The sequence below is a fragment of the Mugil cephalus genome, chromosome 21 (genome assembly GCF_022458985.1).
Source record: "Mugil cephalus isolate CIBA_MC_2020 chromosome 21, CIBA_Mcephalus_1.1, whole genome shotgun sequence".
NCBI classification, from domain to species: Eukaryota; Metazoa; Chordata; class Actinopteri; order Mugiliformes; family Mugilidae; genus Mugil; species Mugil cephalus.
In genome coordinates, this window is record NC_061790.1 from 5,445,369 (window position 1) to 5,473,205 (window position 27,837).

The window sequence follows — 27,837 nt, forward strand, 5'->3', positions numbered from 1 at the left end:
GCTTATTTTATTTCTTGTCTTCAAGTGAGTGATTAAGATTGAGTTAATAAATGAAATAGTTTGCATGGACAGATCCTGTGAGGTGGAGGTCAGTAAAATATTTTTTTTTTTTCTTCCCTGTAATTAAAGTGAACTAACCTCTTAAAACTAAACTACTGTCAAGGGAATCTGTGTGATCTGCTAAGGAAACATAGATTGTTAATGTTGGAGCGAACGACAGGACAAGTTTATAATCCTCCGGTTTAAATCATCCACCACACCGTCTTATTTATAGTTTATTAGAAATTAAAAGCATTGTAAATGTTCGATACAACTCCCCTCAGTCTGTCAACACACATAAAACACTTCTCAGTCCGGTCACGTCGTAGTGCTTCACACACACAGACACACACACACACACAGTTACTGTTTGTTAGTGTTTCTTCGTTCATTTACAATCCTGACTTCCTCTTTTTTTTTTCTTCTTCTTTTTTCTCCTGGGACGTTACAAAAATAAAATCTAAAATCAAATATTATAATGTTTTAGTGAAGAAGAACATCTGCAGAGTTGGAACGGGGGGAAATTACATGATGTGAAAATTCAAAAATAAAAATAGGAGCATTGGTCTTTAAAAAGTCAGTCAGAGAGCACAGTTAATGTGCAAAATAACACTGGATTAAAAATCTCTGTCTGGCAGGTGGTAAAACATCCGCAAGATACACAACACTGCATTTCTGCTGGTAAGAAAAAACAAAAAATCTGGCTCACACAGAAGTCACAGCATGCTGCATCTGTATTATTAACCCTTATGCAACAATATTTAAATATGATCCATACTGAAGCATTAACACTGGGGAGGTTAAAATCTTTCAATTCAGTCATTTTCAATTAAAACAATACTTGTGTTTAAAAATCTGCTTTGTAAAGCAACGTAAAATGTAGCTACAACAGTTTATTTAACAAACATGAGCCCAATTTAAACCATAAATCCAACTGATGAACCAACCAGCAACAAAACCCTAAACCTCTACGGAGTCCAAAGCATACCGCTAAAATGACCGGATTTCTTTAGCGCTAAAAAAAAATAATCTGTTTTTTTTTTTCTTTTCAACCTGTTTTCACACCAGGTCTGAATTCAGCAAAAATGTGAAATATTTGGGTTGAAAATTAACTGTGTGAGAAGTCAAGTATTTCTGACAGTTTTTTCATTTTTTTTTCATGTGATTGAGCTCTGGCTAAATGCACGTCTTGTTTGGAAGTGAATTCTGAATTCAGCAAAAATACAGTTTAACAAACAAACATGAGCCAAATTTAAACCATAAATGCCACTGATGAACCAAACAGCAACAAAACCCTAAACATCTACGGAGTCCAAAGCGTACCGCTAAAACGTCTGGATTTCTTTAGCGTTAAAAGAATTCATAATCTTTTTTTTTTTTCTGTGATCGTTTATAAAAGATAAGCACTTTTACATCATAATCACAATGATTACAGTTTTTACAGGAATATACTTTGAGAAAAAAAAAATATATAAAAAATTGGCTTAATTACAACATTTTTAAACTAAGCTGCTGCTGCTGCTGATGGCTCCGTATTTATGATACAGACACGAGTGGTATCGATCTGTTCGGTTATTTCCCAAAGTGTGGACCTACTCTGTTAAATAAAAGCTGAGCACGTTTCAGAAAGAAATGGTGACATGAAAAACGAATTTATTTTATTTCCACACATGATTAATCCACTATTTAAAGGCTAAAAACAAACAAACAAAAAGAAAGCGGGCTAGTGTAATGATCGTTTTAGTTAACTTTAAACTTAGAAATGATGGCACACTCCAGACTCCATAGACAACCCCGCAGAATTCACGTTTTTTTTTCATTCAATACCCTTTCATTTATTCAGCAAACAGCGTAGTTCTGCCTTAATTCCTCAACTCAAATCAGCCTGACTGAAAGGGGGCGGGGCTACAATTCTGCTGCTGCATTAATCAAACATCATTAACAAAAAGCCTCAGGATTCAGTCTTAACAAGAGCAAACGCAGCAAAACAGTAGTTTCTGACTTGTCTGTCATCCATCAGGGCCTCTACTTACTGAATCACATCCCGCTGCACACATTATTCCCCCAAAAACAACAACATCCACATATTTTAGTTTGGTAAAAAAAAATTGAAAAAAAGAAGAAGTTTGGGGTGGTTACTGTTAAGAGACTTTAAATGTTAATGTTTTGCTGATTTTTTTACCTTTTGTCCAAAGTCCAGCGGCACAAACACAACGAGTCAAACTATAAAGACTTCAAGTTAAAGCACCTGCAGTGACCGAGGTTGTGTCCCTGTTTCCCAGAATCAGTGAGCGAAGGAAGACCGATGATGAGGTGTTTTTTAGTTTTTTTTGTTTTTTAATGCTACTGCTGGATTACAGAAAACCCTCCAAAAAACAGTAAAAACACTGCTGTTTGACTATAAAAATGAGAGCGTGAGCTGATGTGAGGAACATGTGGCTCAGTTCACTTTTACTTTCTTCATATACTTGGAACAAAAACAAACAAATAAACACCACAGCCTTGTTTTTTGTTTTTTTTTTTTAGTATTGCTGGATGTGATGAGAGGGACGACACCACGTTTTGTTGGACGTTAGAGATTAGAGGAGGTGGGTTCGCTCTGATTTAGCTGTCCTTGTGTAACGTCTGATGGAGGTGGAGATAAAGTGGTTTCTTTGTGAGAAGCTGCAGTTTCTTCCTCTTAAAGTCTGTGGGCTTCTTGTACCTGAAAGCCAAGAAGATGAAGAAGAAGAAAAAAGGAGAAGAAGAGGGAGGGGTTTTACTTCCCTGAAACAAGAAGAATCTCGTAAAAATGTTAAATCAGGTCTTCAACAGTACCTCCGCAAACCCCCCTAGAGGGTTTGCGGAGGTACTGCAGGAGGGTCGTAAAATCTTTGGTTGATTATACATTTTTTTATATATTTGTTTTTAATTTTCCCCCACAAATTTAAATTTCATTAAATACACATTCATTATATTTTAGTATGTTAATATTTAGCTACATTTAAAATGAAAACTTAAAATAATTTTATATATAAAATTGACAGATTGACAGTTTTAACTTTAAATGTGTGGCACTGATTGAAATAAAAATATGTGTATTATTTGAAAAAGCTTACTATTGAATGCAAAATGATAATAATAATGTATATTTATGAAAAGCCCTAGTTTAATATAGAACACATATAGTTGGTTGGCTTGTCCTTGGCCTGAAAACCGTTGAAGACCCTTGTGTTAAAAACATTCGACTCACAGCTCGATGACGATCGGACCCGGTTTGATCTCGTCCATTTCGAGGAAGCCAAAACATTTTGTGCTGGTGAACCTCTTTTTGGGTTTGTAGTGCTTGAATTCAAAGAAGATAGCTGCTCCTAAAAAAATAAAAATAAAATAAAAATAACATCGATATCATATAGAAATATGAGAGAACTGAGCTCCGCACACAGATATGATAAAGTGTACTTGTGTCATTTTGATGCATCATATATTTATGTTTATATACATATACACACACGCATACTGTATTTACATATTTATATATACACACATATGTATATATATAAAATAATATAGAATATCGGTGCAGCTTCGATCAGGCTCGTTTCTTAAGAAAGAACCTGGTCCTTCTCCAGATTAGGAAACAAATTTCATCTGTCCTTCAAACTCATGTCTTCACCTACAAAAACCTCTGGTTTTATATTAAATGGTTCTTCCTGGTTTCTTTTTTTCCACCTTTGTCCTGAAAATTAGTAAAAAATTAAGTCCCTAAACGATATCAAACGCACATTGAACCTGGTGCTTTATATTCCTGTCATTCATTTTTACCTTTTGGTAGTTTCTCCACATGTCTCTGGATCTCCACGTCCACGCTGAAGTGTATGTAGGTGTCCTCCTTCCTGGTGGCCACCGGGGTGTCCTGCACTGGGTTCAGATCGAGACCATTTAAATCTGCAGCCGGAGGGAGAGACAACAACGAAGAACAGTTTATTATAGTACAGTTTATGCTGAAACCTTACGGCATGAGGCTCTCTTCTGTGGGATCTCTACCTTTGACACTAACGGTCATGTAAGGATCAATGCACTGCCCGGCGTCCTTCAACCCAATTTTTTCAATCTTTATTGTAAGTAGCGTCATCCCGGGCTCTGAAGGTAACCGTGGCAACAAGGTACCTGCAGAAGGACAAAGGTCATTAGCAGACATTAGCACTGGAGACTAAACCAGCGTTTTCATCAGCTTCGATGTTAAGTTACAGTTTAAACAGTGATTAAGACACACAACACTATTTGACTAAGAATGTTTCCATAGAGGACGTCCTTTATTTATCTTTCTGAAACGAGATCACGACCAAATATCGAGGCGGCGCTGATTTATCTGTTGACTCTGGCCACTTTACAAACCGTTTAAAGTCATGTCTGTGGCCACTCAAAGGATTTAAGTCGAATCTTTGCTCTTCTTTTATCTCTGTTTTGGTCCCTACCAACCCCTGAGGGATGTATTTAACTCCAATACATTCACCAGCTACTTGCTAACTTTGCTAACAATGTTTAGCATTGGTATTCTACATATAGTATATATACAACATTTCATCGTAAACATATGTCTGCTCAGACCTAAAATACAAGACTTATTTAGAGCAATTAAAATAAACCAAAGTATGTAAATCTTGTGACTCGTTTTACAATGTTCACGTCTGTTTAACCTCCTGAGACCTAAGCATGTGTCTGGAATGCATCTTTATTTCTTTAAGATAAGATTTATGTCTTAAGGCTTCAACTTTTTTCAGGCCAAGGGCCCAAAAACTCATGGAGATTAAATCGGGAAAAAAATTAGGTGAACACAGGGATTATTTCATTATATATTACCAACGCGTGCCAAAATATAATACTGTTTATTTTAATGCAAAAGCAGAATTGGAAACGAAATCCCAACGTCCTCAAACGAGTACTTGTGAATTTGTCAAATTTGCATGTCATTATCAAACTAGTTAATGAGCATATATAAATTGTATATGGCAGACAAAAGTGTCCCAAGATGAGGACAGCAGGTCTAAATGAAGCAGAATAAGCTGCCTCAAACCTAAAATCTTATGTCCCCATATGAGGACGCTGGGTCTCAGGAGGTTAATATTTTTTTAAATATATGATTATTTAAATAAATAAATAAAAATACCCTACAACTTAAGGCGTTAAGTAAATCTCCATCTTCTACTGGGCTCTACAACTTGAAATTTTTATTTTATTTAAACTTAAATCCTATAAAAATCATGGAATTCAATGCTCACAGAATAATGCTTTCAACTTAAATGTTAAACATCGACCAAAAAAATAAAGACCATATGCAAGTGTTTTGATAAAGAACAATCCAGTCTAAGTTGGTGAGTGGAAAGCTAGTTGTTGTTGAAAGAGTAAATTATTAACTTTACCCTGGAGTCAAAAAGAAGCATCTAATTCTTAAATCAACTCTACGAGAGTCAGGAGATGTGTTGAAACACCATGCAGTAGAGAATGAAATCAGATGCCGTTATAAAGCCGTTACCTTGTGAAGCTGCGTATGAAGCAGGCGGAGATGAGCGATGAAGCCATGCACAGCACCGACAGAGAGAACAGAGAGACACAAACAGGGCCGTCAGCACCGGGACAAAATGACACGTGAAGTAAAGCAAACAGCGTTTGATCGTCAGGTGCGAAGTACCGGGAGCTCGAGGAGGAAAAGCTTCCGTTGAACCGGCTCCTGCTGCGGCATCCTCTTCCTCCTCCAGCTCAAGGTTCTCCTCTTCACCGGGAGCGAGGATTTTCCTGACGGATAAGAACCGAGAACATCATTTAAAATTAGATTAGAAGTTGACAGATCCCTGAGAGGAAATTTAACCACGATGATCACCTCCCTCATTACAGATAGTGACCAGTTTAACCAAAGTGAATGTTTTTTGTCTTATTTTAATGTTCTTAGAGATCAAAGGGTTAAATTTAGCAACAGTGATTGAAATAGATAATTTAATAAGAAAAAATATTAAATACACGGGAACATACAAGGACATGTAGACAAGTAAAAACAGATATTCACAGAATAAAATACAAGATCTCCAAGTTCCTTCTCTTTTATCTTTGACTTACCAACTCATAATTAGGAGAGAAAAATGTCTTTTCAAATAATATACATGTGCAGATTTTTATTTATTTATTTATTTTTACCTCAATGGCACTGGCTGAACATCGAAAGGAAACTCTTTGTTGTAGGTGAGTATATTTTTAATTACTGTTGAAAAAAAGGGAAAGAAGTTGATTTCATTATTATGGACTGAAGTCAGGATACACGATGATCTTCATCATTAGTTATCAGTCATACACTTACTGCTTTCCAGTTTCTTCAGGTCTTCTAATTTGAAGTCTTCCTTTGACTGAGTGCACTGAGGAAGCAAGAAGGACTCATTTAGTACTCTACATATCTGTAATCTATAACAAAGTCTCCTGAAATATAGATTTTTTTTTTTTTTAACAAAAATCTCTACAGTTTTAGGCATTTTTTGGACTCCATATATCAAGAACGTTTCTCTTTCTTGTCCACCAGAATAATATTAGTAATTATGTCAACCAGCACCACCCTAAACATCCTGTATCAGCCGGCATCTTACGGTGGCCCTGAAGGTCAAAACACAACGACATTACAGAAAACACACGTCGTGTTTTCTTTTCTAAAATGTTGTTGTGTTTTCTGTAATGTCGCGTTTTGTAACAAGTCCTCGTATTTTGTGAAACGTTATTATGTTTTGTGAAATGTTGTGTTGTGTTTTGACCTTCAGGGCCACCGTACCATCTACTAATAATAATAATCTGATTTCAATTAAATGAAAGGAATTCGTTTTTGAGCATTTGAATGAGAATAAAAGATCTGATTTATGATGTAATTTACATCATAAGTGAGCTTCAATATTCGTCCATCGAATAAAAACATATTATCACGAATGCAAATGTGGCTGATGGTGGAAGAATAAAGCAGCTATACAGTGAGGTTTTTTGTTGTTGGTGGTGGGTTTGTTTTTTTAATCAGTTCACATGTTGTAGAAATGCATGACGAGACCACAACATCCATCCAGCATCCAACACAAACAACAACACAAACCTGCAAACTGGCACTTCTCATCTCCAGGCATGTTGCGATCTTCCCTAAAGTTTTCTTTAAAAAAAAAAAAAAAAAGGAAAATAACGAAAAACAAACATTCGTTAACTTCAGAGATCTCGCTGGACTCCTCACATTTCAGACCGACTTAACGATTACCTTCTGCTCCTCTGTGAAGTCGGGCGAATTTGTTGACTGCACCTCTTTCTGCAGTTGTCTTGCCAGACTAAACGAACACACACAAGAAGCCAGTTAAGATGCATGAACGATTCACTGCAACACCCTCGACGTTTGCGTTGATATTCGTCGCTGCCGTGCATCTTTGCGCCACCTTGTGGCTAAGAATTGTGTTAAAATGATCTTAAATCATCAGTGATTTATTATTATTATTTTTTAAAATAAAACGTTAATGAGCTTATAAAGTAGATCTGGTGCAGAGGAAATCACAGAGAGCCTGATCTGATCTGGGGGAGAGAAAAAAAAAGGCAGAGAGCATTCCTCAGTGAACAGATGAAACCCACCCATAACAATGAGAGGGTGTGGCTGACTATTTCTCAATACTCTTGAGGAATATTGGCCCATTTCTGCAGAGCATGACACATAATGAAGCGCGCTGCACGCAGCTCTGGGTGGGTTTTCCACGGCGGGCTCACGCACGGAGTCTCCTCCAACTCAAAGCGCCGCTGGGATGCAACATGCACACACACTCCGCTCCCCCTGCAACCACTGCCACATCACGTCATGGATGGGGATTCATTTACAGCCGCGAGGGCTGACTGACAGCTCCGAGGCTAAAACTTCTCATGAAGCACCATGCACACACATACACACACACTGTCTCCTACATCTCATCTGCACATTTAAGGGCAGAGGGGAAAAAAAAAAATAATAAATAACATAAAGGAGAGGAAAAGAAGCGCACCGCCCGCGCTGCGTTCAGGGAAAACCAGCTGAGTGGAGAGACAAGGACACACATGTTGAATGCAACTTACATTTGGTACTCATCTATAGCCTCCACTAATTGTCCCCACGAGTCAAAGTCTGTGCCTTTCTTAAAACTGGCGTGCCATTTCTGAATAGTCTTGTTGACATCAGACATGTTGGCGGGGCGGATACTCGCGGCGCTCTCAGGGAAGCATAGCCGGGGACGAGGCTCATCCACGGGGCTTCGGCGGCGGCAGCGTCGTCAGCCAGGTTGTCTGCCCCGTCCAGAGGCGCACGGATAGACCGGTGACACCCCGATGGACCAAGCCCTTTCTGCCTGCTGCTGTGTTCACGCCAAACGCATCCGCAAGAGAAAGGAAGTCCCGCCCGGAGCTCGGGGTGCGCGCGTTTCGGAACACGGGGTCGCCCGAGTGAAGCCGCCCGGTGTGTGTGTGTGTGTGTGTGTGTGTGTGTGTGTGTGTGTGTGTGAGTGTGTGTTTGTGTGTGTGTGTGTGTGTGTGTGTGTGTGTGTGGGTGTGTGTGTGGCGGTGACAATACACAGCTGTGGGACTGGGGGGGGGGGGAGTTAAAGCTCTAGTCATTTTCAATAAAGTGCAAATTAGCTGCAGTTTACGCACATAAAAACACGTATATAAAAACTGCTAAAATACAAATTACATGATCCTTTAATCATCCACAAGGGAAATGAATGGGTCACAGTAGCTTGGTTGCACATAACAGAAACACTCCTGAATACCACAAGTAAAAAGTGGGATTAAAATAAAATATAGGTACAATCAAGTAGAACAGTGTAATCGAAACATTTATAGAATTAGCATATATATATATTATGTCTAATAGTATAATTGAAAAAAGCCAAAAATGTCATTTTTTGACTTAGTGTTACAATATTAATAGAAATACCAATGTGCTTGCTAAAAATGCGCCTTAGGTAATTATGCTATTAGACCAACGATGTGAACAAATGCACAAGAAATAGAGACGGAATGATATATATTATGTAGAAATTATAATAAGGTGCATTAACATGAATAACATGGAAGTATCTGTTACAGAAAGGCGAGTTATTGTAAAGTTGGATAGAGTAGGGCCTCAGAGAAATCCTGGTGTAGTGAGATAAGATAGATTGTCTAGGATGGAGAGCAGATGGTAGAAAGACTCTAGTAACTCGCTGCACACATTAAAAGACTTGAGCTTCCTCAGGAAGCAGAGTCTACTCAGGCCTTTCTTGTCCACAGCATCACTCTTGTCCCTCCAGTCCAGCCTGTTGCTCATGTGGACTCCCAGGTACTTGTAGCGGTCCACCGGTTCCACCTCCAGTCTCTGGATGGTGATGGGCTCCACTGCTCTTCCTCTTAAAGTCAATGACCAGCTCCTTCGTCTTCATCACATTCGAGAGTAGGCGGTTTGCCTGGGACCCCTCCACAAACTCAGCGATCAGTGTCCTGTAGTAAACCTCCCAACCCCTACAGAGTCATCAGACAACTTCTGCAGGTGGCAGGGCCAAGAGCTGGATCGGAAATCAGGGGTGTAAAGAGTGAACAGAAATGGAGACAGGGCAGTCAACGGTGGTGCCCCCACATTATTGACAACAGTTTTGAACAGGAAGGCCCCACAAGCCTCACAAACTGGGGCCTGTCAGACAAGTAATCAGTCTGTGTAAGAGGAATTAAATCCCGGTTTATTTCCTACTTCTTACAAATGATCAGCAGTAAAAAGGTCCTCCCCGTCAGTTCGAAGTCCACTCTAGCCAAAGTTAACAGTTTCTCATTAAACATTAATAACGCCACTGTACTTCCCTCCACCTCCGCAACATTAATCAACTACTGCAACTCTGTTCTTTTTAGTTTACCGTCTACAAACTTGTACTGGTCCAAAACACTGTAGCCCATATCACCACCTGAACTCCCTGAACAGACCACATCAGCCCAGTTCTTCAGCAGCTCCACTGGCTTCCAATAAAATCCCACTCTGAATACTAAGATCCTGCTACTTGCCTGCAGTGCCCTTCACAACTTCTCCAATTATACAGACTCCCAGATCCTTCTCAACTTATTACACCTATTGCCCAGTTGTCTCCCATGGGTTTTAGACCATTTATCAGTCGATCAGCTCCACATCTTTGGAACATTCTCCCACCTAACAGTCAAAACATAGACTCTCTGACATGTTACAAATCCAGATAAATACAAAAATAGCTTACTCAAATGAACCCACTCATTGTTATGTACTTTAATTTGAATTAAAGATCTTGCATTGTATGTTTTATTCTTACAATGTTCCATGTGTTGTTGTTTTATGTAAGGTGACCTTGAGTGTTTGAAAGGCTCCCGGAAATAAAATGTATTATTATTATTATCCTGAGCAGCTTCTCACTCATCATAAAGGCCTGAAAGGTGTTACTGAAGTACTGAAGAAGTCAAAGAACATCATCCTCAGTGTTTTTATATTTTATAAGTGTTTCACTACTATTAACCCTTTATAAGGCAAGGAACCATATTTGGTAACTTTGGCCGGCACACATGTTAAATTGCATCCCCGTGCCTCTTAGCGAGGTTTAGAAGCACATGGTTTTCATTCAGCCAATCAGATCAAGGAAACATTCTCAGGTCAAATGTGGTCTTCAAGTTTAACTTCTGGATTGACCACTGAGCATAACTGCTTCATTAGGTACCACGAAGATGTGGCCTAATGTTGGCTAATGTGATACTGTGTATGTTGGCAAGTGTCTGAATCAGCACTGTTTACCACTTAAGGGGAAGGAACTATATGTGGTAAACTCACTAATTTTATTTTCTCCATGAAAAATTTTGAAAGGTAAAAATGTAAAAATTCCCTATAATAACACTCTGGGTTGAAATTTATAATTTCCAAGTATTTCACAAGTGTCATATAAAGGGTTAAATCTAAAGCAAGATTTTAAAAAAAAAAAAAAAAGATGTTAGTTATATATTTTGTGACGTTAAACATTGAATGGGATCAGATTGGCCCCACAGATAGTACAAGGGTTAAAATGCTCCAAACAGTGGGCAGCTTTGATATGAAAGGCCAGGCTGCCCCGGAGTAAATTGTTGATGTGACGGTGCGACACTTTTAACGCATTTACGTTAAAAACAAAACCAAACGATTTCCGGCTCCTCTTGCTCTGTTGCCCCAGCGACGACGGGACGAAGGCTCTGGAGTGTTTTAGGCATAGGTCCAATTAGCCGTCGACACAATGAGATAAGATGGACATAGCAACGACGGACTCCGGCGCCGCCGAAGAGGATGAATGTTCAGACTCGGAGGTTTTATGTTTGATGAGAGTCGGAAGAAACTCAGACTGGCTTCACTTGTTCGAAAACACCGAGGTGCTGTTAGGCTAATGCTAACTAGCTGCATTTACGACACCAGGCTAAAAGCTCTTTCACGCTAAAGTTCACGCTAGAAGCAGGTTTCCACGTGAAACGACTTTCTCATTTGTGATTTGTGGTTTTGTTTATGCCCAAAGTGACGTCACTGAAGAGTGTCTATGAGTTTTAAAGAGCTAACGAGCTACCTGCTATGTTTGTTTCTGACTGTCCAGATCACTGTTGGACGTGGTGCAGATGTTACCTACCAGCTCATGTCTCCAAGTTGTCCCCTGATGATCTCCAGACTGCACTGTACTTTCAAGCAGAGGGACGATGGACAGTGGACAGTGACAGACAAGAAGGTGGACAAGAATATTGCATCATTCTTTTCTTAATTTGCTTTGTAAAAGACATGTCTTTTGTACATCTTTCTGTGTTGTCCCAAAGAGACGTCCCCTCCCCAACCCCATATACTTTTAACATTCTGCAGGTCACTGTCAAAAAATGTCTGACAATAGATAGACTGGTCAGCCATAACATTATGACTGACTGCTTGAGTGAATAACACTTGACATTAGAAGTTGAAGAATTTGTGTGGATTTGACAAAGATTGTGTTGGAGTAAAAACGAAACAGCAGATTTTTGCAGGTTGTTTCTTGACTGTAGTTGTCTGTCAAAAGTGGTCCAAGGAAGCTAAGCTCCCCAGGGTTGTCTGATCTGAAAGACAAGCGACTGTGGCTCAAATTGCTGAAAAGTTATGTGAATGGAAGCATCTAATTTCCGTCAAATATGAACGGCATAGAGCTGAAGAGTGGAATCCGTCTGCTGCCTCTATCGACCCCTACCAAGACGCCGGTGCAACTTACAATGCAGATCAAATAAAATATAGTACACATACCAAAATATTTACTCTCCTGCTTTACATAGATTACTGTTTCCTTCTCAATATACTGATCTGGATCACACCAGACGCTACTAAGTCCACTAAAATCACATTGTCACACATTTATTAGAGGACTTTATCTAATTTGAACTAGATGAGTTCATGAAGCGTTTACAGACATGTTTATTCACATCCATCACGTTTCCAGTAATCTGCATTGTATCTAAGCTTAAAGACCAAGTTTGTGACTTTTTATAACCTAGTGTGTGAATAGCTGCCCTGCTACAGGATTACATTGCTGCACGTGGGTTAGGAGAAGGGACTCTAGGAATACATCATATCAGCAGTGTTTGTGTATTTGTAGAAGGAGACGCAACATTTCTGAAGCTTATAATTAAAGCTGAATGAATATTAGGAGTTGCAGTTGATAAAAAAAGTGTTGCTTTCTTCCCCAGAGTCTCAACGGCGTGTGGGTGAATGGAAATCGCATTCCTGCCGATGAAGCCCATCAGCTCCGGCTCGGAGACTCCATACAGCTCGGAGTTCCCGTCACCGGAGCCAAAGTGGAATTCGACTACATCCTGGTCCAGCGGCCTCTCAAAGACATTAAACTCTGCCTGGCGAAGAGACAGAGGGAAGGTGCCAAAGCTGCTCACATAACCAAGAAGCCTAAGAGGAAGTTGACCATGGATGAAGTGGAGCCATCTACCTCAAAGCCCAAGCTTTACCGCTGCTCCTCCGCGGACAAGTGCTTCGCGAAGCCCTGCCCTCTGTCCCCGAAGAAACAGCGGCTCAGCCACACGCAGCCGGAGGAAACTGGACCCAGCAGACGGGCCCGAGACGTGGAGCGTCCCTCCGACAGCTCCAGCGCTCCTTGCGATCTGGACAACTTGCAGATGTAACTTCCCGTTTCATCGTCAAACCCAAGCTGTCTTCGTTTATGTTAACACTGTTTTACGGCTGCTTCAAAATTATAGTGACCTCATCAAAGATGTTAAATTAACTCTTATACATAACCAACAGTTGTAAATAATAATGACAAGTGTAACATATGAATGATTGAATCAGATTACTTGATACATCCTTCAGCTTGAGTTTTTTTTTTTTTTTCAAGACTTGCAGCTGTGGAAATATTCGCCTAATTCTCTAAACTCGTTTGTCCATCTGGATCATATTGGTGACATAGTCTGGTTGCACAGGATCGTAATCTGTCTCTAGAGGAAGCCGTGGCAAAGGCTAAGGAATACCCATGCTCAAAGGCATGTCGGGCTGTAATGCTTTGGCTTAACTGTTTTACCAAAATAGGATCTGTGTCTGCGTCATTGTTTCCGAAAGTGTTAAACTGGCTCCAGACTAAAAAAACGCAACCCCCGAGCTTTCAGACTATGTTGGTGTCAGTATCATTTACAGAAGTGTTTATCGCAGACGTCCTAAAATCCACTGGATTAAAATGGAGGCCAGATGTAGCGAAAATGATCTTAAAAGAAAGTGTGTTTGTGTGGACGTAGCCTCAATTTGACAACTACTTAAATTTTCCTTGTATATGTTGAAAATGCCGTTATTACAGACGTGTCACATATTCTGATTTCTTGCGATATGAGTCTGAAGTTATTTCTGAATGATTTTCGTCCGCAGGTACAGCCAGAACATCCTGCTGCTGAGGGAGCAGGTGGACGACACCCAGAGGCAGGTAGCGTCTCTGGAGGGGGAACCCCGGCAGGCCGACCCGCACCGAGAGGTGCAGGTGAAGGAGCTGCAGACTCAGCTGGAGACGCTCCGAGCCAAGATGCACAGGATGGAGACGTTAGAGAAGTCCTTCAGTGAAACTAAGAGGCAGCTAGAGGTGAGAGTTTTCACCTGTGGTGTCTTTAACGCAAAACATATGTGTCTTTTAATTAACAAGAGATCAGCCTTTATTTCAGGGGTGGGAAAAATTATCGATATGTCAGTGTATGGCAACACAATTTCTTCTGACACAATATCGATTTTGAATGTCTTCATGTCAGTTTTAAAAGAAACAGAAAAAGTACCACCACTTTTTCTGTACAATAAATGCAATAAATTGGATGAATCATTTGCATTAATATTGTTTGACTCAGTTTGTCCAGTGAATTATCTCTGTCATCTCATGTACATATATACAGCTTGTATTTTAAGCTGCATTTAAACTTTTTCAGTGAACTATGTAGAATATTTCAGTACATCACAACATCATAATATTGCAATGTTACATCACTTACGAAAACTCTGGTGATTTCAGTTCTTGACCTTTTAGTGTTTTTCCACACAATGAGGCATAAAAAAGTTTAGAGTTGCTTTTTTTTCCACTAATTCATCATGTGGTAACAGTTCGCATTATTGTCACCGTGCAACATTTTTACAGAAAAGCGTTTTTTGACACAAATACCCAGAAGACCACTTCTCTGTATCCTACTTCCTTTAGCAGAATTGTTGTGCAACGTTTGCGTGTGTTCACACAAACGGTCCTATTCTCCTCATATTACACAAACGTTTTCTTTGTGTTTATGCAATCAGCCAAGAGTAAAAATTTAAAATTCTGGCACCGCAGCGTGTTATGATACAGAATATTGTCTGTAATTAAAATGTGATCTTTCATGTGTTTAGGAGCAGAAAACACAGCAGCAAGAGGAGCTTTTGAAAAAGCAGCTGGAAGGCGCTTTGCAAGAGGTGAGAAGCATGAAACCAGCTCTTTATGATTGAGGCAACCAGACACGCGTTCGACTATCTCACCACGTTATCGTTTTAGAGAGATAACATTTAAAGCCTCCATTTGTTGAAACGTGTGAACCTGTTTTCTACATCCTCAGCAAAAGAAGGTGATAGATGAACTTGCCCTCTCTCGACAAGGTTTTGAAGAGGTTCTTCTGGCCAAAAACAAAGAGTTGGAAGTTACGAAGGTATTTAAGCTTGTTTCATGGTTGTTGTTTTTTTTCCCTCCCTTTTATTATCATTTCTGGGTGATTAGTCTTCTTTATTTTTTTATGTATTTCTTTTTTTACAGGAGGAAAAAGAAAAGGCAAAAGCCCAAAAAGAGGAGGTTGTTACACAAGTGACTGAAGTTCTGGAGAACGAGCTTCAATGCATCATCTGCTCTGAGCTCTTCATCGAGGTGGAGTTGATATTTTATTTTATTTTACTTTATTGTATTTCCTGGTTCCATAGCAACTACACTGGGAGCCCAACGTAGAATAAAAACTGAATAACATCATTATAAAAGTACAAAGCCTTCAAACAAACAACCTTGGATTTTGTCTTTATGCTGCTTTGTGAGCGAAAAACGACAAAAAAGAGAACAACTGTAAACGATTCGTCGTCGTGCGTTTTGCTCTCCCCTCTCCAGGCGGTCATCCTGAACTGCGCTCACAGCTTCTGCTGCCACTGCATCAAGCAGTGGCGCAAGAAGAAAGACGAGTGTCCCATCTGCAGACAGCCCATCCAGTCCCAGACCCGCTGCCTGGCGCTGGACAACTGCATCGACAGCATGGTGGAGAACCTGAGCCTGGACATGAAGGCGAGGCGGCAGACCCTCATCTCTGAGAGGAAAGGTGAGAGGTGCGTTGCCCCTAAAATAAATTCAGACTGCACCATTGTAGCCAAGATGATAGTCACGATTATTTTAGTCAGTGTTGTGATCACGATTAGAATTTTTTTTTTTGCCCTTTTTTGTCATTATATGAGATATGTATGAGATTGGAGAGCTTTTCAGTGCAAAATAGTGCAAAGGAGTTATTATTTACAAAGGTTTACAAACTAAAGTTAAAATACTAATACTGAAAAAATATTGAAAATATACAAAAATTGTGGCAAAAGTGTAAACATGTACATCAGTCGTGATTATTCGTCATGTTAGAGAAAACATCTGCATTTTTATTGCACTACTTTTAATCAAACAATTCAAAATTAAACCTTGAAGTAGAACAAATGCTTAGTAATGAAAAATAAAATGTACACAAATGGTTGCCTGGGTTGCTGATGGACACGGACGTACGTGCGTTCCTCGTACTTTGTGGTGATTAGTTGCGTTGCCTTGCGGGACAGACACAACTCTGCTGCAGTCTTTGCATGTAACTTCATTCTCGTTTCACGTCACTCGCCCTAAATCCAAAACGAGTCCATGATCACATGCTCTTGTTAGTCCACTGGGTAACTTGAGGCTCCGGTGTGAACTCGCTTGTTCTGTGGGCGGCTTAATGAAGCCTGAACCATGCGCTCGCCCCCTGGTGGTCGGCTGACTACAGGTTGTGAATTAGGTTCTGCAGCAGAGTCCGCATTTTAAATAGAAATGTTTGCCGACGATGTGATCAATTTAATCAGACATCAGGTCAGTGGAAGTGGCTGTAAGTTGCGTCTGGGTTGTTTATTACAGTAACAGGCAGGTTCGGACAGTGAGAACGTTTGGTGACATGTCGTCCTCTTGTATTAGCAGTGTCTGTTGCTCTGAAGTTGTCTTCATCTTTGGGATTACAAATAACCTCCCTGTGTTTGGTGCATTCACACGGGATCGGTGAACTCTGTTTTCAGTCCTCCTGACATCATCCCAGATATGATGTCAAGTCTCTGCATCGTGATTTCACAGCTGCCATGGCTGTATTTAACTTGGATCAGCTCCACCTTTACTTGATGGAAGCGTGAATGCATTAATAAATAAAATGCGTCTAAATGTTCCTTACCACACGCTGCCACACATGTCATCCGCCTCACCGTACATCATACCGAGATTTGTTCCTCTGATGGTTTATGATCCCCTCGTATCTGCTCCCAAACTACCTACCTTTGTACCTTCTAACTCTAGGCTGATAATACTATGTGCAGTTTTCCTTTAAATATTTAACGGCAGTTTGCTTCTAATAGATGGCAGAATTTAGTTAAATTCAGATACATTTTGTTAAAGAGGGTTTGCATTGACGTCACTGCTGCCTTGAGCCATGCCCCCTACACTACACTACACTACACCTCACCAGGTTTCTATTTCTGGATTCCAGTTGTTTCTTCTACTGCAGCGATCCATTCACTTCTCTTTTCATTGGGAGTCGGAGGTATCTGTAAAAATACATCTCTGACTGCTTTTCAGATCTGTTGGTTCAGTCAGTTTAAATTAATTTTACAACTTAGATGCTATTAAAGCCTATGATTCAAACTAAAGCTGCTAATCTTCACGTTCAACTGTCACTTTTTGCCACTCAGTGGCCGTAACCATGGAGACTTCGCTTGCTGTGATGTCACGTTCATACCCTCTAAACTTTCAGTTTGATTATTTAACCTACGACTTACGTACACGCTTCTTTTTACTGTCCTGGCTTCTGGTCGTTCCATTCTCACTCACTAATCCACGTCACACGAACGACCCACGAGGCTTTAATGTCTTGACTGACACTTTACTTACCATCAACGGTGTGCGCTGCCCCATTCATCACACGCAGCGACTGCCGAGCCTCGACACATGTGTGTGACACGCGGGTGACCGATGATCTTTTTTGCTCTCGGCGCCGCCCGCTGAAGTGTCCTTGAGCAAAGTGCTCAACCCTCAGGGCCGGTGATTCAGGTGAAGCTGCTGGAGGAACACGGCTTAAAGGGCGATTACTCTCACTGCTGCACCTGTCGTGGCTTCTGAAATATGGCTGTAGGGGGAATGAGAGGGGAGGAGGGGAGGAGGACGTTTCAGACACACGGTGGCAGCACAGTGAAGCGCTTTCATCTCCGTACAGAATGTCCTTTTGTTTTTAGAAATGCTGACGTGACAGTAAAACGCGAACCGTTGATGAGATATAACATTACAGCCACCTTCCTAATATTGTGTAGGTCTCCCCCTCGTGCCTCTAAAACAGTTGTGACTCATCAGAGAATGGACATGAACCTGGATCAGTTTGGGATCTAGTGTGACATCTAAAAGTGTTACGGGGTCGGGGTGCCTGGTCTGGTCTAGGTAACGTCCACATGAAAACGGTCAATGTTATTCAGTCAGTGGTCATAATGCTGTGGCTGATCTGGGTACATACAGGGGTTGCTGATCGCACCTTTCACAAATGTAGTTTGCAAAATGCAAAAAGAAAAATCACCACGAGGTCACACACTTTTAAATCACAGGCCGTGGACGTGTCTCAGAGGGACGCCGCAGACATTTCCAAAGACAGACTCACAGAGCCTTTCTTTCTGTCCTCTCCAGCAGCTGACTCTGCCGAGGTGATGGTGATCCACGACGACGACAGCAGCGGCGGCGGCGGCAGCAGCAGCAGCAGCAGCAGCAGCGACAGCGACGGTAGCGGTAGCATGGTGTCCATATATAGCAGCGTCAGCTCTGTGGTCTCCTTGGACACAGACAGTAGCATCCATCTGGAGTCCAGCTCCCCCTTCAGCGGATTCTCGGACGAGAGTTTCGACGAGTTTGAGGATTAGCCGCCGCCCCCACACACACACACACACACACACACACACTTTCACGGTCTCCGCGCTGCAATGTGAATCTGACTGTTTCAGTTTTTTCCCCCCGGATTATTTACCGGGGGGGGGGGGTCCTTTAAGGGTGTCCTACAGGACGAGGTCTGCTCTCATCATGAGTCCAGTCACCAGAGCGAGATGAGGTTTATGTTTGTTTTTTTTGTAAAAGGATCGGCGGTGTTCTTGTGTTTGTTTTCAATGAAAGGAATAAAGTTTCTTCCTATGCATTTTCACACTCACTCCCGTCTGTATGTTGTGACTTTGAGACAATCTGAAGTCTCCTCCGCTGCAGATGGTAAAGGCTCGTCTTTGATGACGCTGCACTTCATACGCTGCCATGTGGAAGATTGACCTTTTATTGAGGAGACATGAAAGGGCAGGGACACAAAGGGACTGCTTTATACTGTTTTTTGTTTATTTGTTTGTTTGTTTTCAGCCGTGCCGCTAATGTCGCTCTATGGATACGTGTCAGCCAGTCCCAACATTTTGCATTTTAGATGATATTTGTATGTTCGTACGTGGTGTCCAGAGAATGAATCCCAACAACGCACTTGAAGTTTTTATCTTTTTTTTTTTGTCTTTTGCTGCGGTTCCCAGTGGACGAAGCTTGAAACCTTTATTTATCCTCTGACACCATCGTCGGATCAGCTTCGCATCCAAAAAGAAAAAAACCCAAAACATTTCATCATCGGGTGCATTTTGTATTTAGCAATAATTAAGTGGGGCCGTTCTGAATCACATTTGATGATCTAAGCGTCATTCGGAAGCACAAAAGCCTCGGGATTTAGGCAATATGGACTCTTTAAGGATGTGCTCTCCTACCTGTCCAAACTAGCTAAATCTATTGTAGCTTAGAATCTAAGCCTTAGATAGAGGGGTGGCCTTACGGGGGTTTTTTTTGTGGAGTGTCATGTTAGGTTTAAGGGGGCTACATTTTCACACAGTTGCTTGGTTTCCCCTCTGACAATGTGCCCCTGTCTTTAATCACCGTGTGCTGCAACGTGCTTCCAAACTCCTGGTTGAAGCGGAGTGACTAACACGTTAGCATTTAGCATCACTGCACCAAAGTACAGTGCGGCCTCTCAGAGCTGCCGGAAATATAATCTAGTCTCGTGTAACTAATGAGCTCTCACGCCACTGGAAACCCTTTCCCATGGCTTTTTAATGTGTTATCTCTGCTCTCAGTCGGTGATTAGTATCATTTCTTTTTCTGTAGAATGAATTCAGAGGCTGAAAAACATGTCTGGGATGCTAATCTGCCCAGTACAGGATCAAATGTCTCCAAAAAACTGAACTGCATATTTTTGTTTTTTGGGTTTGGATGGAGGTTTCTGGAGCCTACCAAACTATGTGTTACAAAAAAAAATAAATAAATAAATAAAAATAAAGTATTTGTAATGTCACAATACTATAATTACTGGGATTGCTAAAGAGAAAACAAGAAGGGAAGCTTTCAGCGTTGCTCAATGACTCCCTGCTCGCCATTCATCCCCTGACTCACCTGGGAGTTGCCTCGCCTGGCCCACGAGCTGTGGCGATTTGCAGAAAAGCTGCTGGGATGCAGAGAAGGAAGAGCATTAATCACTCCCGCTGGCGACGCTCCAGAGTTTACCTCACCGCTCCGTCCTCATATAAACAAACAACTGAAGGGTCTGTTAGATAATAGCGTGGAGAAATGTCTCGTTGTGCTCACTAGTCGGTTTTTATCTCTTTTTTTTTTACTAAATTCGACTCCTGAAGCGACCAAGAAGACGTTTAAATTGTGCTTTATTGTCATTCCTTCCTGCACCATTTGCACAAAAGCAGTTCGAAAAAATGCACGAATGTATTACACGTCCAAATCTGTGAGCCTGTGACTGCTGAAGTGGGTGTCGCATTTAAATATAGCTTTTCATCTCACACGGAAACTTCATTTTCCCTAAATCCTTCCATCCTTTAGTAATTGCACGCCGCGTTGCCTAGCAACTAATGCAACAGCTCCTTGGGCTCTGAAAGAAAAAAAACCTTAAGTGCGGTGGCACCGGCTGCAGGGCCGGGGTGGATGGTGGATGGTGGCGCTCGTCGTCCTCACACGGTGAACCACGCAGCAGTTGTGTGTTAAACTCCTGTTGTTGGAGGCTTAATTGAACTATAAATAGCCGCTGTGCAATTTCAGTACTCGGGCACCAAACCTCCCCACTCCACATGAAACACTACATTCTAAGCTCATACGAAAGTAATGATGACGCATTTATCTGCTTCAGCTTCATGCTGTCACATAGCTTGCTTTGAGCGAAGAGTATGTTCTTTTAGCTTATTAATAATTACTTCCTTAGTCTTTATTATAGATGAAACGTTGATTTCGATGAGTTGAATAGATTTGATTGTTGAAATACAGTTTTTCTTGATGTTATTGGACATACTTATTTGAATTAGTTCCACTTTAGCACTAAGAGAGTGTAGGTTATGTATAAAAGATTAACCAACATTAATATATTTTAAATGTACGATGACATTTAGGGATTTTTTTTTTGTAATAACTTTTTAATTTTAGTTTTGTTTAGTACTGGCATATGCATTACATTCAGTTTTGACTAAATAAATGCCACATGCCATCGTGAGCACCAAACCCACCCACTGCCTCAGTCCAATCCCAATAACCACCCTTGGAATAAACAGAGAAAAATCTATATATAAATAATAAATGCATTCAATTAAGAGGAAAAAAAATAAAATTACACGTGTAAAACTTGCTTACAGGCATGTGCAACACACACACCCACTCACGCAAGTAAACATAAACACATATATGGGCCTCTTCTATCTCATCTATAAACAAGGAAGTGTACAAGTTAAAAAGTCTCAACATAGTCTAAAATATCATTCCAACAGGCTGTTGTCTGACATTTAGCCCCGTTTAGTTTCACAGTGGAAAGTTCCAGTAATAGAATATCTACAAGAAGTTTTTTTTTTTTAACTATTTGGCATCCCAACACGCTTTTTCAGCACTGTATTATAAACATCTGGGAGAAAAATACTTGAACTTATGATGTCCCTATTTATATAAATAGAATTTCCTAGGAATCCTACCATTAATTTACAGTTAACAAACTTATCAGTTACATTCCTGGGAATATTAATTATCTATGTGTCCTGTAAAGACGTGCAAATTCTTATTTTATTGCATGTTTCTTTCACTTAGTCCTGAACTATGTTTGACGGCCACATCCTTCTGCCACACGATGTCTGATCGGTGAACCTGTGCAGCTCTCGTGCGACGCAGAGATCCATCCACCCCGGAGTGACTTTACCCAGAGTGCACTGAGAGACAGCAGCTCACAGAGTGAGTGTGACTCCTGTGCTGTGGACGCCCGATGTCACGGCAGTCCATTAAAGCCGGAGTACGAGGGAAGCGTGTGTCTGTCAGGACGTATTACGCGGGGACGGCGGTGATGGGAGGCCTCAGGGCTACAGTCGGAGCCTCTCATCCCTCTGTGTGACCCTACATGCGACTTGGAGGAACCTCATGATGCACTGTCATCACTCTCTCTCTCTCTCTCTATCTCTGGCAGGCTTTCTGTTCTCAAGCATATGGGAAACAGTCAGAATTTCTGCACCACGTACCTGCCTTCATCCATGTGTGATTAACGAAATGTTACCCTGATTATTACACACAACAGATAAAAGCAGAAACTATTAGCTGATTGACTCGAGATTAACCATCTACTACTGACTTCTACTTCACTGTTTCATCTTTCGTGGAAAAGTTCACTTTCCATTTTCTGAAATGAACAGATGCAGTGCTTTTTTTTTGGGTCATATATCTTAATAAACTCTGGTTTTAAAGAGTCATTTTCACCTTTTTTTCACATGCTAAATCAAAACAAATGCACTCTTGATTTCTTTGATAATAATTGTTAGCTGCAGCTTATCTTTCACTGTCACTGGATTCTGTAATCCTGCAGTAAAACTGTACCCTTTAAGAGAGTTTTTGCACAGTATCAAGGCAAAAGTGCAGAGTGCATGTTCTTCCTGTTTTTGTGAATATAAATCATGTAGACTGTGTGGTTTTGACCCTATGTGATGACAGAGAAGTCACATTCAAACGTCAACTCTTCCGAGTACCATTAATGTTTAAAGCTGACGCCATGTTTTACTTAACATTAATCTTGACTTCACTGATTTATACACTGCCACATTGTAGCTTTTCACCTGTTTCATATTGTTGTTGTAAGAAGAACAGATGGATCCACTCCAGTGCGCTCATTTCCTAAAGGCCTATGGTCCATCTGGACATTTTGGGGAATCTGTTTCACAGCGTGAGCCGTGCTCCCTCCGTCACAATGCCGAATGCATACCCAAAAAAAGGTACTCTGCTCTCATTTTAGTGTTGTCATTTCATGTCCAGCTGGTGGAATATTCCCACAATTGAATCTTTGATATGTCGTCTTCCCTAGACAGCTTTATATCCCTTGTAAAATAACAAAGTATTTCATAGATAATAATGCATTCAATGTCATTTTTTAGATCGTTGTAATGTTGCAGTACAGTAAAACAATATTACCATCATTATTATTTATTAGTAGTAGTAGTAGCAGCAGTGCTGCAGGACGTTAATTCATGTTGTTTACATTCCTTTTCACTGAGTGAAACTGATGCATTACATAACCCCGGAAAAACGGGTACTACCAAACATTCAGTTGACTCGCAATTGAGGAAATTCGCGGTTTCTTCTCCATCTGCTTTCTCGAGATTGCTTATCTTACGTGTTGTAAACACTGCAGTGAACAATGTAAATGCTGAGGACACTAGTTGAGTATAACTTGTTTAACCCTTTTCTCACAGGATTAAAGGTCAAATTTCCGTGTTTCCCTAAACTAAACTGATAGCGTTCTGTTGCCACGGAGACAGAGCCACCCCAGACCGTAGGTATGCTGCTGCTATGCTAACGTCTGTATTGAGTGAAGTTAAATAAATTATTTAAAACAAGCATTAAGTGACTCTTAGTAAACTTTTACGCGTTTATGAATATTTTTTTTTATCGATACTTTTAATTTGATACTACTGATAATAAATAGCTGTCATAGTAAGATAGCCGCAGATTAGTTAGCATTAGCTTAAGTGTGATTAGATGTTTCTTGTTTGGGTTGATTAACGCTGCAGGTTGTGTTCACACAGTGCAATAAACCTCCAACTTCACAAATATGAGAAGGATCATCGCTGAAGATCCAAACTGGTCCCTGGATATCGTGCCCAGTTTGTCAAACCTCTGTCTGCAATGCCTGGTGAACAAGTTTGAAGGTATGCTTCTGTTTTTTTGTTTTTGTGCCATTATCAAACACTGTAATATTTAATGTAACGGGGGTTTGATTGCAAAGTGTATAATTGTTGCAGAAAAGCCCATATTTGAAGAACTTACACCCACCCAGAAAGACTACATCCAGGAGAGACTATCCACTTCCCTGCCTCTGCATGTGACAGCCAACCTGGTCAGCGATGGCGTCTACTGGAAGCGGTGCTGCCAGCAGAGGTGGGACCTTTGCGACGTCTCTCATTACGACCACAGCTGGAAACGGATGTTCTTTGAGCGGCACTTGGAGAACATCATTGAGCTCTTCATCCCAGACGTAACAGAGTCAAGCACGGTTGTGAAAATGGTACCGCTTTGCAAGAAGTATGTCAAGAGGCTTGACATCTCCCAGCTGCTGCCGCCTATTAAGGAGCCCCAGAGGGGAGGCGGGGAAGATGAGGATGAAGAAGAAGGGTCAGACTTGGTTATAGACGATGAGTACGATATACCCCGCGTGGATCACTTTGACTTTGGCATCCTGCTCGACAAGCTGACAAACCTGGAAGAGCTGCATTTGGTGTATAGGGTCAAGCAGTGTGGCATGAACTTCGAATGGGAGATGTTTGAGATGACCGACCGAGACTGTGAGTCCCTCGGGAAGGCCCTCAAGTCCTGCAAGACTTTGAAGGTGAATATTGATTCCTCCTCTGGGTTCATGGCACACTGCCTTTTCAACCACTTGACGTTTGTTTGTTACATTTCATAATATTTAGCGCTTTTCTTGGTATTTTGGAACCACTATTTGCATAAGTGTTCCAGATGTGATGGAACGGGAAAATTGCTGTTGGCGCCGACTAAGAATTGAATGACTTCTTTATTTAGATTTTTAGAAAACATTGAAAGCCCTGTGGCTACAACCCAAATAAGTCACTGTTTGTCCCATTCATTTATTGCTGTACGAGAATGCTGCATTTATGTGCTCTATTTGCTGTTACTTGTACATGGTATGGAAAGTGTACATGAAATTATTGGATTCATTTAATGATTTGATACAGAATCGTTTAGAATAAATCCAAATCACAGGGAAAGTCCAACCAACCGACTGTCCAAGATATAATGAGATGTTTGATTTACAAAGTCATGCAACAGAGGAAAAAATATTTTCATTGTTGGCATTTCTGCCGAATGAAACACTTGGTATTAATCATTTATTTTCTGTTGATTGATTAACTGCACCACCGTATGTTCTTTTAATTCCCCTGCTGTATTTATACAAAACACACTGTTGATTTGAGTTGTAAAACATATTTAAAAAAAAACTCACTGTAGACTCTTGCTAACTGACACAACTCACTGTTTCTACAGCTTTTCAGGCTCCACCAAAGCCACGTTAACGATAAAAAGTGCCGGCTCCTGGTGAAGTACCTCTTGGACCATCCCTCCCTCACTGAGCTCGACTTCTCTCACAACGTGATCTCAGACGCCGGAGCCAGAGGCCTTGGCAAACTGCTCAACAGGACCAAACTGGAGACGCTTAACGTGTGCGACAACAACATCAGTGGCCCCGGAGCCAAAGCCGTAGCTCATGCTTTGTCCAAGAACTCCAGTCTTTTGTCGCTCAACTTCCACCTCAACCGTCTGAAGGATGAAGGGGGTCAGGCCATTTGCAAGGCCTTGCTGAAAAATACAACCCTACGTCACCTGCACCTGGGAGGCAGTGAGGTGACCTGGCATACTGCTGTCGCCCTGTCTAAAGTGCTTGTGGTGAATAATACCCTGAAGAGCATCAATCTCTCCTGCAACACACTGGGCGAGGTGAGTGTAACATTCATAATTGCTATTGTCTTCTGCAATGCCAATTATCTGCTAGTACTTTAATTGCTATAGAGTCGGGTTTAACCTGAGGGAGGTGCCAGAGGAAAGGTTTTCATCTTTATCCGAAAGCTTTAAACTTGATCAACAGGAATTTAATTCAAATATCAGCCTCAACTTGTCGAGCTTGATGTGACACAACTTTTGTGTCGTAACGTCTGCTTTGCTCGGGCTTAGATCTGCTTTGAGATAAAGGCAAAACATTCAGATGCCGGCACGCTAAGTGAACTGAACTGAACTATAGGAAAATTTGACAAGATATGTATAAAAATATATAAATATATGAGAAACCATGTTTCACCACAGTTATTTAATAATCAGTGGGGGCAGATATACCTGAACAATTATAATCAGTAATCATTTTAAACCTAATGTTTTTGCAGTTTTGGACTATTGATCAAATAAAAGAAGAAATTTAAATATGTTGGGAAAAAATGAACAAAATGACCTAATGCTTTTTCTTCCAGCTTTCTTACATTTTATGAAAAAAAAAAAACATATAATACATTAAATGGATAAGACTGTTAACAGAATCCATAGAAACTAAAAGGAAAATAATCATTAGTTGCATATTAGTTATTGATATAATATATTTCACTCTGATTCATCTTAGAACAACGTCCCTTGCATGGATTACAAATGTCTGTCTTTATGTATTTATTTTTAATAAAAATGAAAAAAAATTATTATTTTTTTTCATTTTACCATGTCATTTTTGTGTGTGTTCATTTGATGAGCTGTAGCACATTTATTGCCAAACACCAGGTTTTTGTTCACTCCCAAATCACCCTGGTTCCTGTGCAGACATAATACAGTGAAGTGCGGTGATTTTTAGTCACTAATAGATACTGTATGTCTGGAAACAAAATGTAATAATGGAAAGCTGGTCGAGTTATTTTTTTTATCCTCCCATGAGAGTTACATCTGAACTGTCCACTTTTCTTTACAGTATATTCTGTTTCTGACCACAGTCTGCTGCGGGAGGATTAAAAAACACCCACATAGCAGAAATGCAACATGCAGCACAATCAATATCTCTGACCTTGGTCGACTCTTCACAGAAATAGAAATGACTGCGGCCGACAAAACAACAAAAACGCCGGTGACACCAACGATAACAGTTTAGAGAGCGGGGACTGTGTCAGACAGCAAGAGTTGCCGAGGGGAGATTTTTTTTTCAAGGACGTCACGGCCGTCCTCAGACCTGCGATGTGTTCAGCATTAACAGCCGTCACTGTCAAATTATCTCGTGTCCTCTTTATGTGTGTGTGTGTGTGTAGGTTGGAGGCAAAGCTTTGGAGGAAGCCATGTGTCACAACTCCAGCGTTACAGAGTGCGACATCCGCCTGACAGATGCTGATGAGCAGAGTGTTTCCTCCATTAACCAGGTGGTTTGGACCAACCAGAGTTTAGAACACAAGAAAAAAGCCCAAGAGAAGTAACCACAAACATCAACGGCTCCTTTTTTCCTTTTGTTTTTTTCTTTTTTTCGCGTAATATAAACCCATCTCTGTATTGATCTTTGCCCCCGTGAATTCATCTGAAACCACAATGTGCCGGCAACTGCATCTCAAACCAAAGTGAAATTTGAAGCAAATTGAATCTAAAACATTAAAGTTATCGATTAGCAATGCACCATTTCTAAGTCGGGAAATATATAACGTTAAAACCACCAACCGCTGAAGTGAATAACACTGACGATATCATTAGGACATGATGTTCTTCTGGGAAACATGACATTTGCACATGTACCACCACATGAACATTTCTGGAGAATAGGAATACTAGGAATACTGCGTCCATGATGTAAAAGAAAATGTGATCAGTATGGACACCCTGACTGGTCGGCAGCCACACATCCCCAAACTGTGTGGAACAAACATTAATTTATACAGTAATATGAGCTGCAGTGGTTTGTCGTTTGGATCGGATCACACAGGCCAGA

General features: G+C 40.7%; 3 protein-coding genes across 8 annotated transcripts; 2 read left to right on the top strand and 1 right to left on the bottom strand.

Annotated features, from left to right (window-relative positions):
* Positions 1–262: 262 nt before the first annotated feature.
* Positions 263–8,449, bottom strand: aida (axin interactor, dorsalization associated). Of its 2 annotated transcripts, XM_047573250.1 has the most exons (11): positions 8,128–8,449; positions 7,295–7,361; positions 7,139–7,192; positions 6,371–6,425; positions 6,211–6,274; positions 5,711–5,814; positions 5,555–5,563; positions 4,066–4,188; positions 3,844–3,966; positions 3,272–3,389; positions 263–2,743 (listed from the first exon to the last, which is right to left on the bottom strand). In XM_047573250.1, exons 1-11 carry the CDS (start codon positions 8,232–8,234, stop codon positions 2,644–2,646), a joined length of 924 nt encoding a protein of 307 aa, XP_047429206.1. In that variant the 5' UTR covers positions 8,235–8,449; the 3' UTR covers positions 263–2,643. The 2 variants fall into 2 exon arrangements, with proteins under 2 accessions (XP_047429206.1, XP_047429207.1); XM_047573251.1 differs by lacking the exon at positions 5,555–5,563.
* Positions 8,450–11,203: 2,754 nt separating this feature from the next.
* Positions 11,204–18,990, top strand: rnf8 (ring finger protein 8, E3 ubiquitin protein ligase). Of its 4 annotated transcripts, none has more exons than XM_047574327.1 (9): positions 11,204–11,430; positions 11,646–11,774; positions 12,751–13,193; positions 13,931–14,138; positions 14,921–14,983; positions 15,124–15,213; positions 15,318–15,425; positions 15,657–15,861; positions 18,483–18,990. In XM_047574327.1, the coding sequence occupies exons 1-9, from the start codon at positions 11,308–11,310 to the stop codon at positions 18,707–18,709; spliced, it is 1,596 nt and encodes a 531-aa protein (XP_047430283.1). In that variant the 5' UTR covers positions 11,204–11,307; the 3' UTR covers positions 18,710–18,990. The 4 variants fall into 4 exon arrangements, with proteins under 4 accessions (XP_047430283.1, XP_047430282.1, XP_047430284.1 ...); XM_047574326.1 differs by having other exon boundaries at positions 11,205–11,430; positions 18,480–18,990; XM_047574328.1 differs by having other exon boundaries at positions 11,205–11,430; positions 15,657–15,868; positions 18,480–18,627.
* Positions 18,991–23,549: 4,559 nt separating this feature from the next.
* tcte1 (t-complex-associated-testis-expressed 1) lies at positions 23,550–27,413 on the top strand. 2 transcript variants are annotated; one of them, XM_047574566.1, is made up of 5 exons: positions 23,550–23,659; positions 23,909–24,031; positions 24,125–24,708; positions 25,386–25,835; positions 27,173–27,413. In XM_047574566.1, exons 2-5 carry the CDS (start codon positions 23,935–23,937, stop codon positions 27,332–27,334), a joined length of 1,293 nt encoding a protein of 430 aa, XP_047430522.1. In that variant the 5' UTR covers positions 23,550–23,659; positions 23,909–23,934; the 3' UTR covers positions 27,335–27,413. The 2 variants fall into 2 exon arrangements, with proteins under 2 accessions (XP_047430522.1, XP_047430523.1); XM_047574567.1 differs by having other exon boundaries at positions 23,648–23,680.
* The last annotated feature ends 424 nt before the right edge of the window (positions 27,414–27,837 follow it).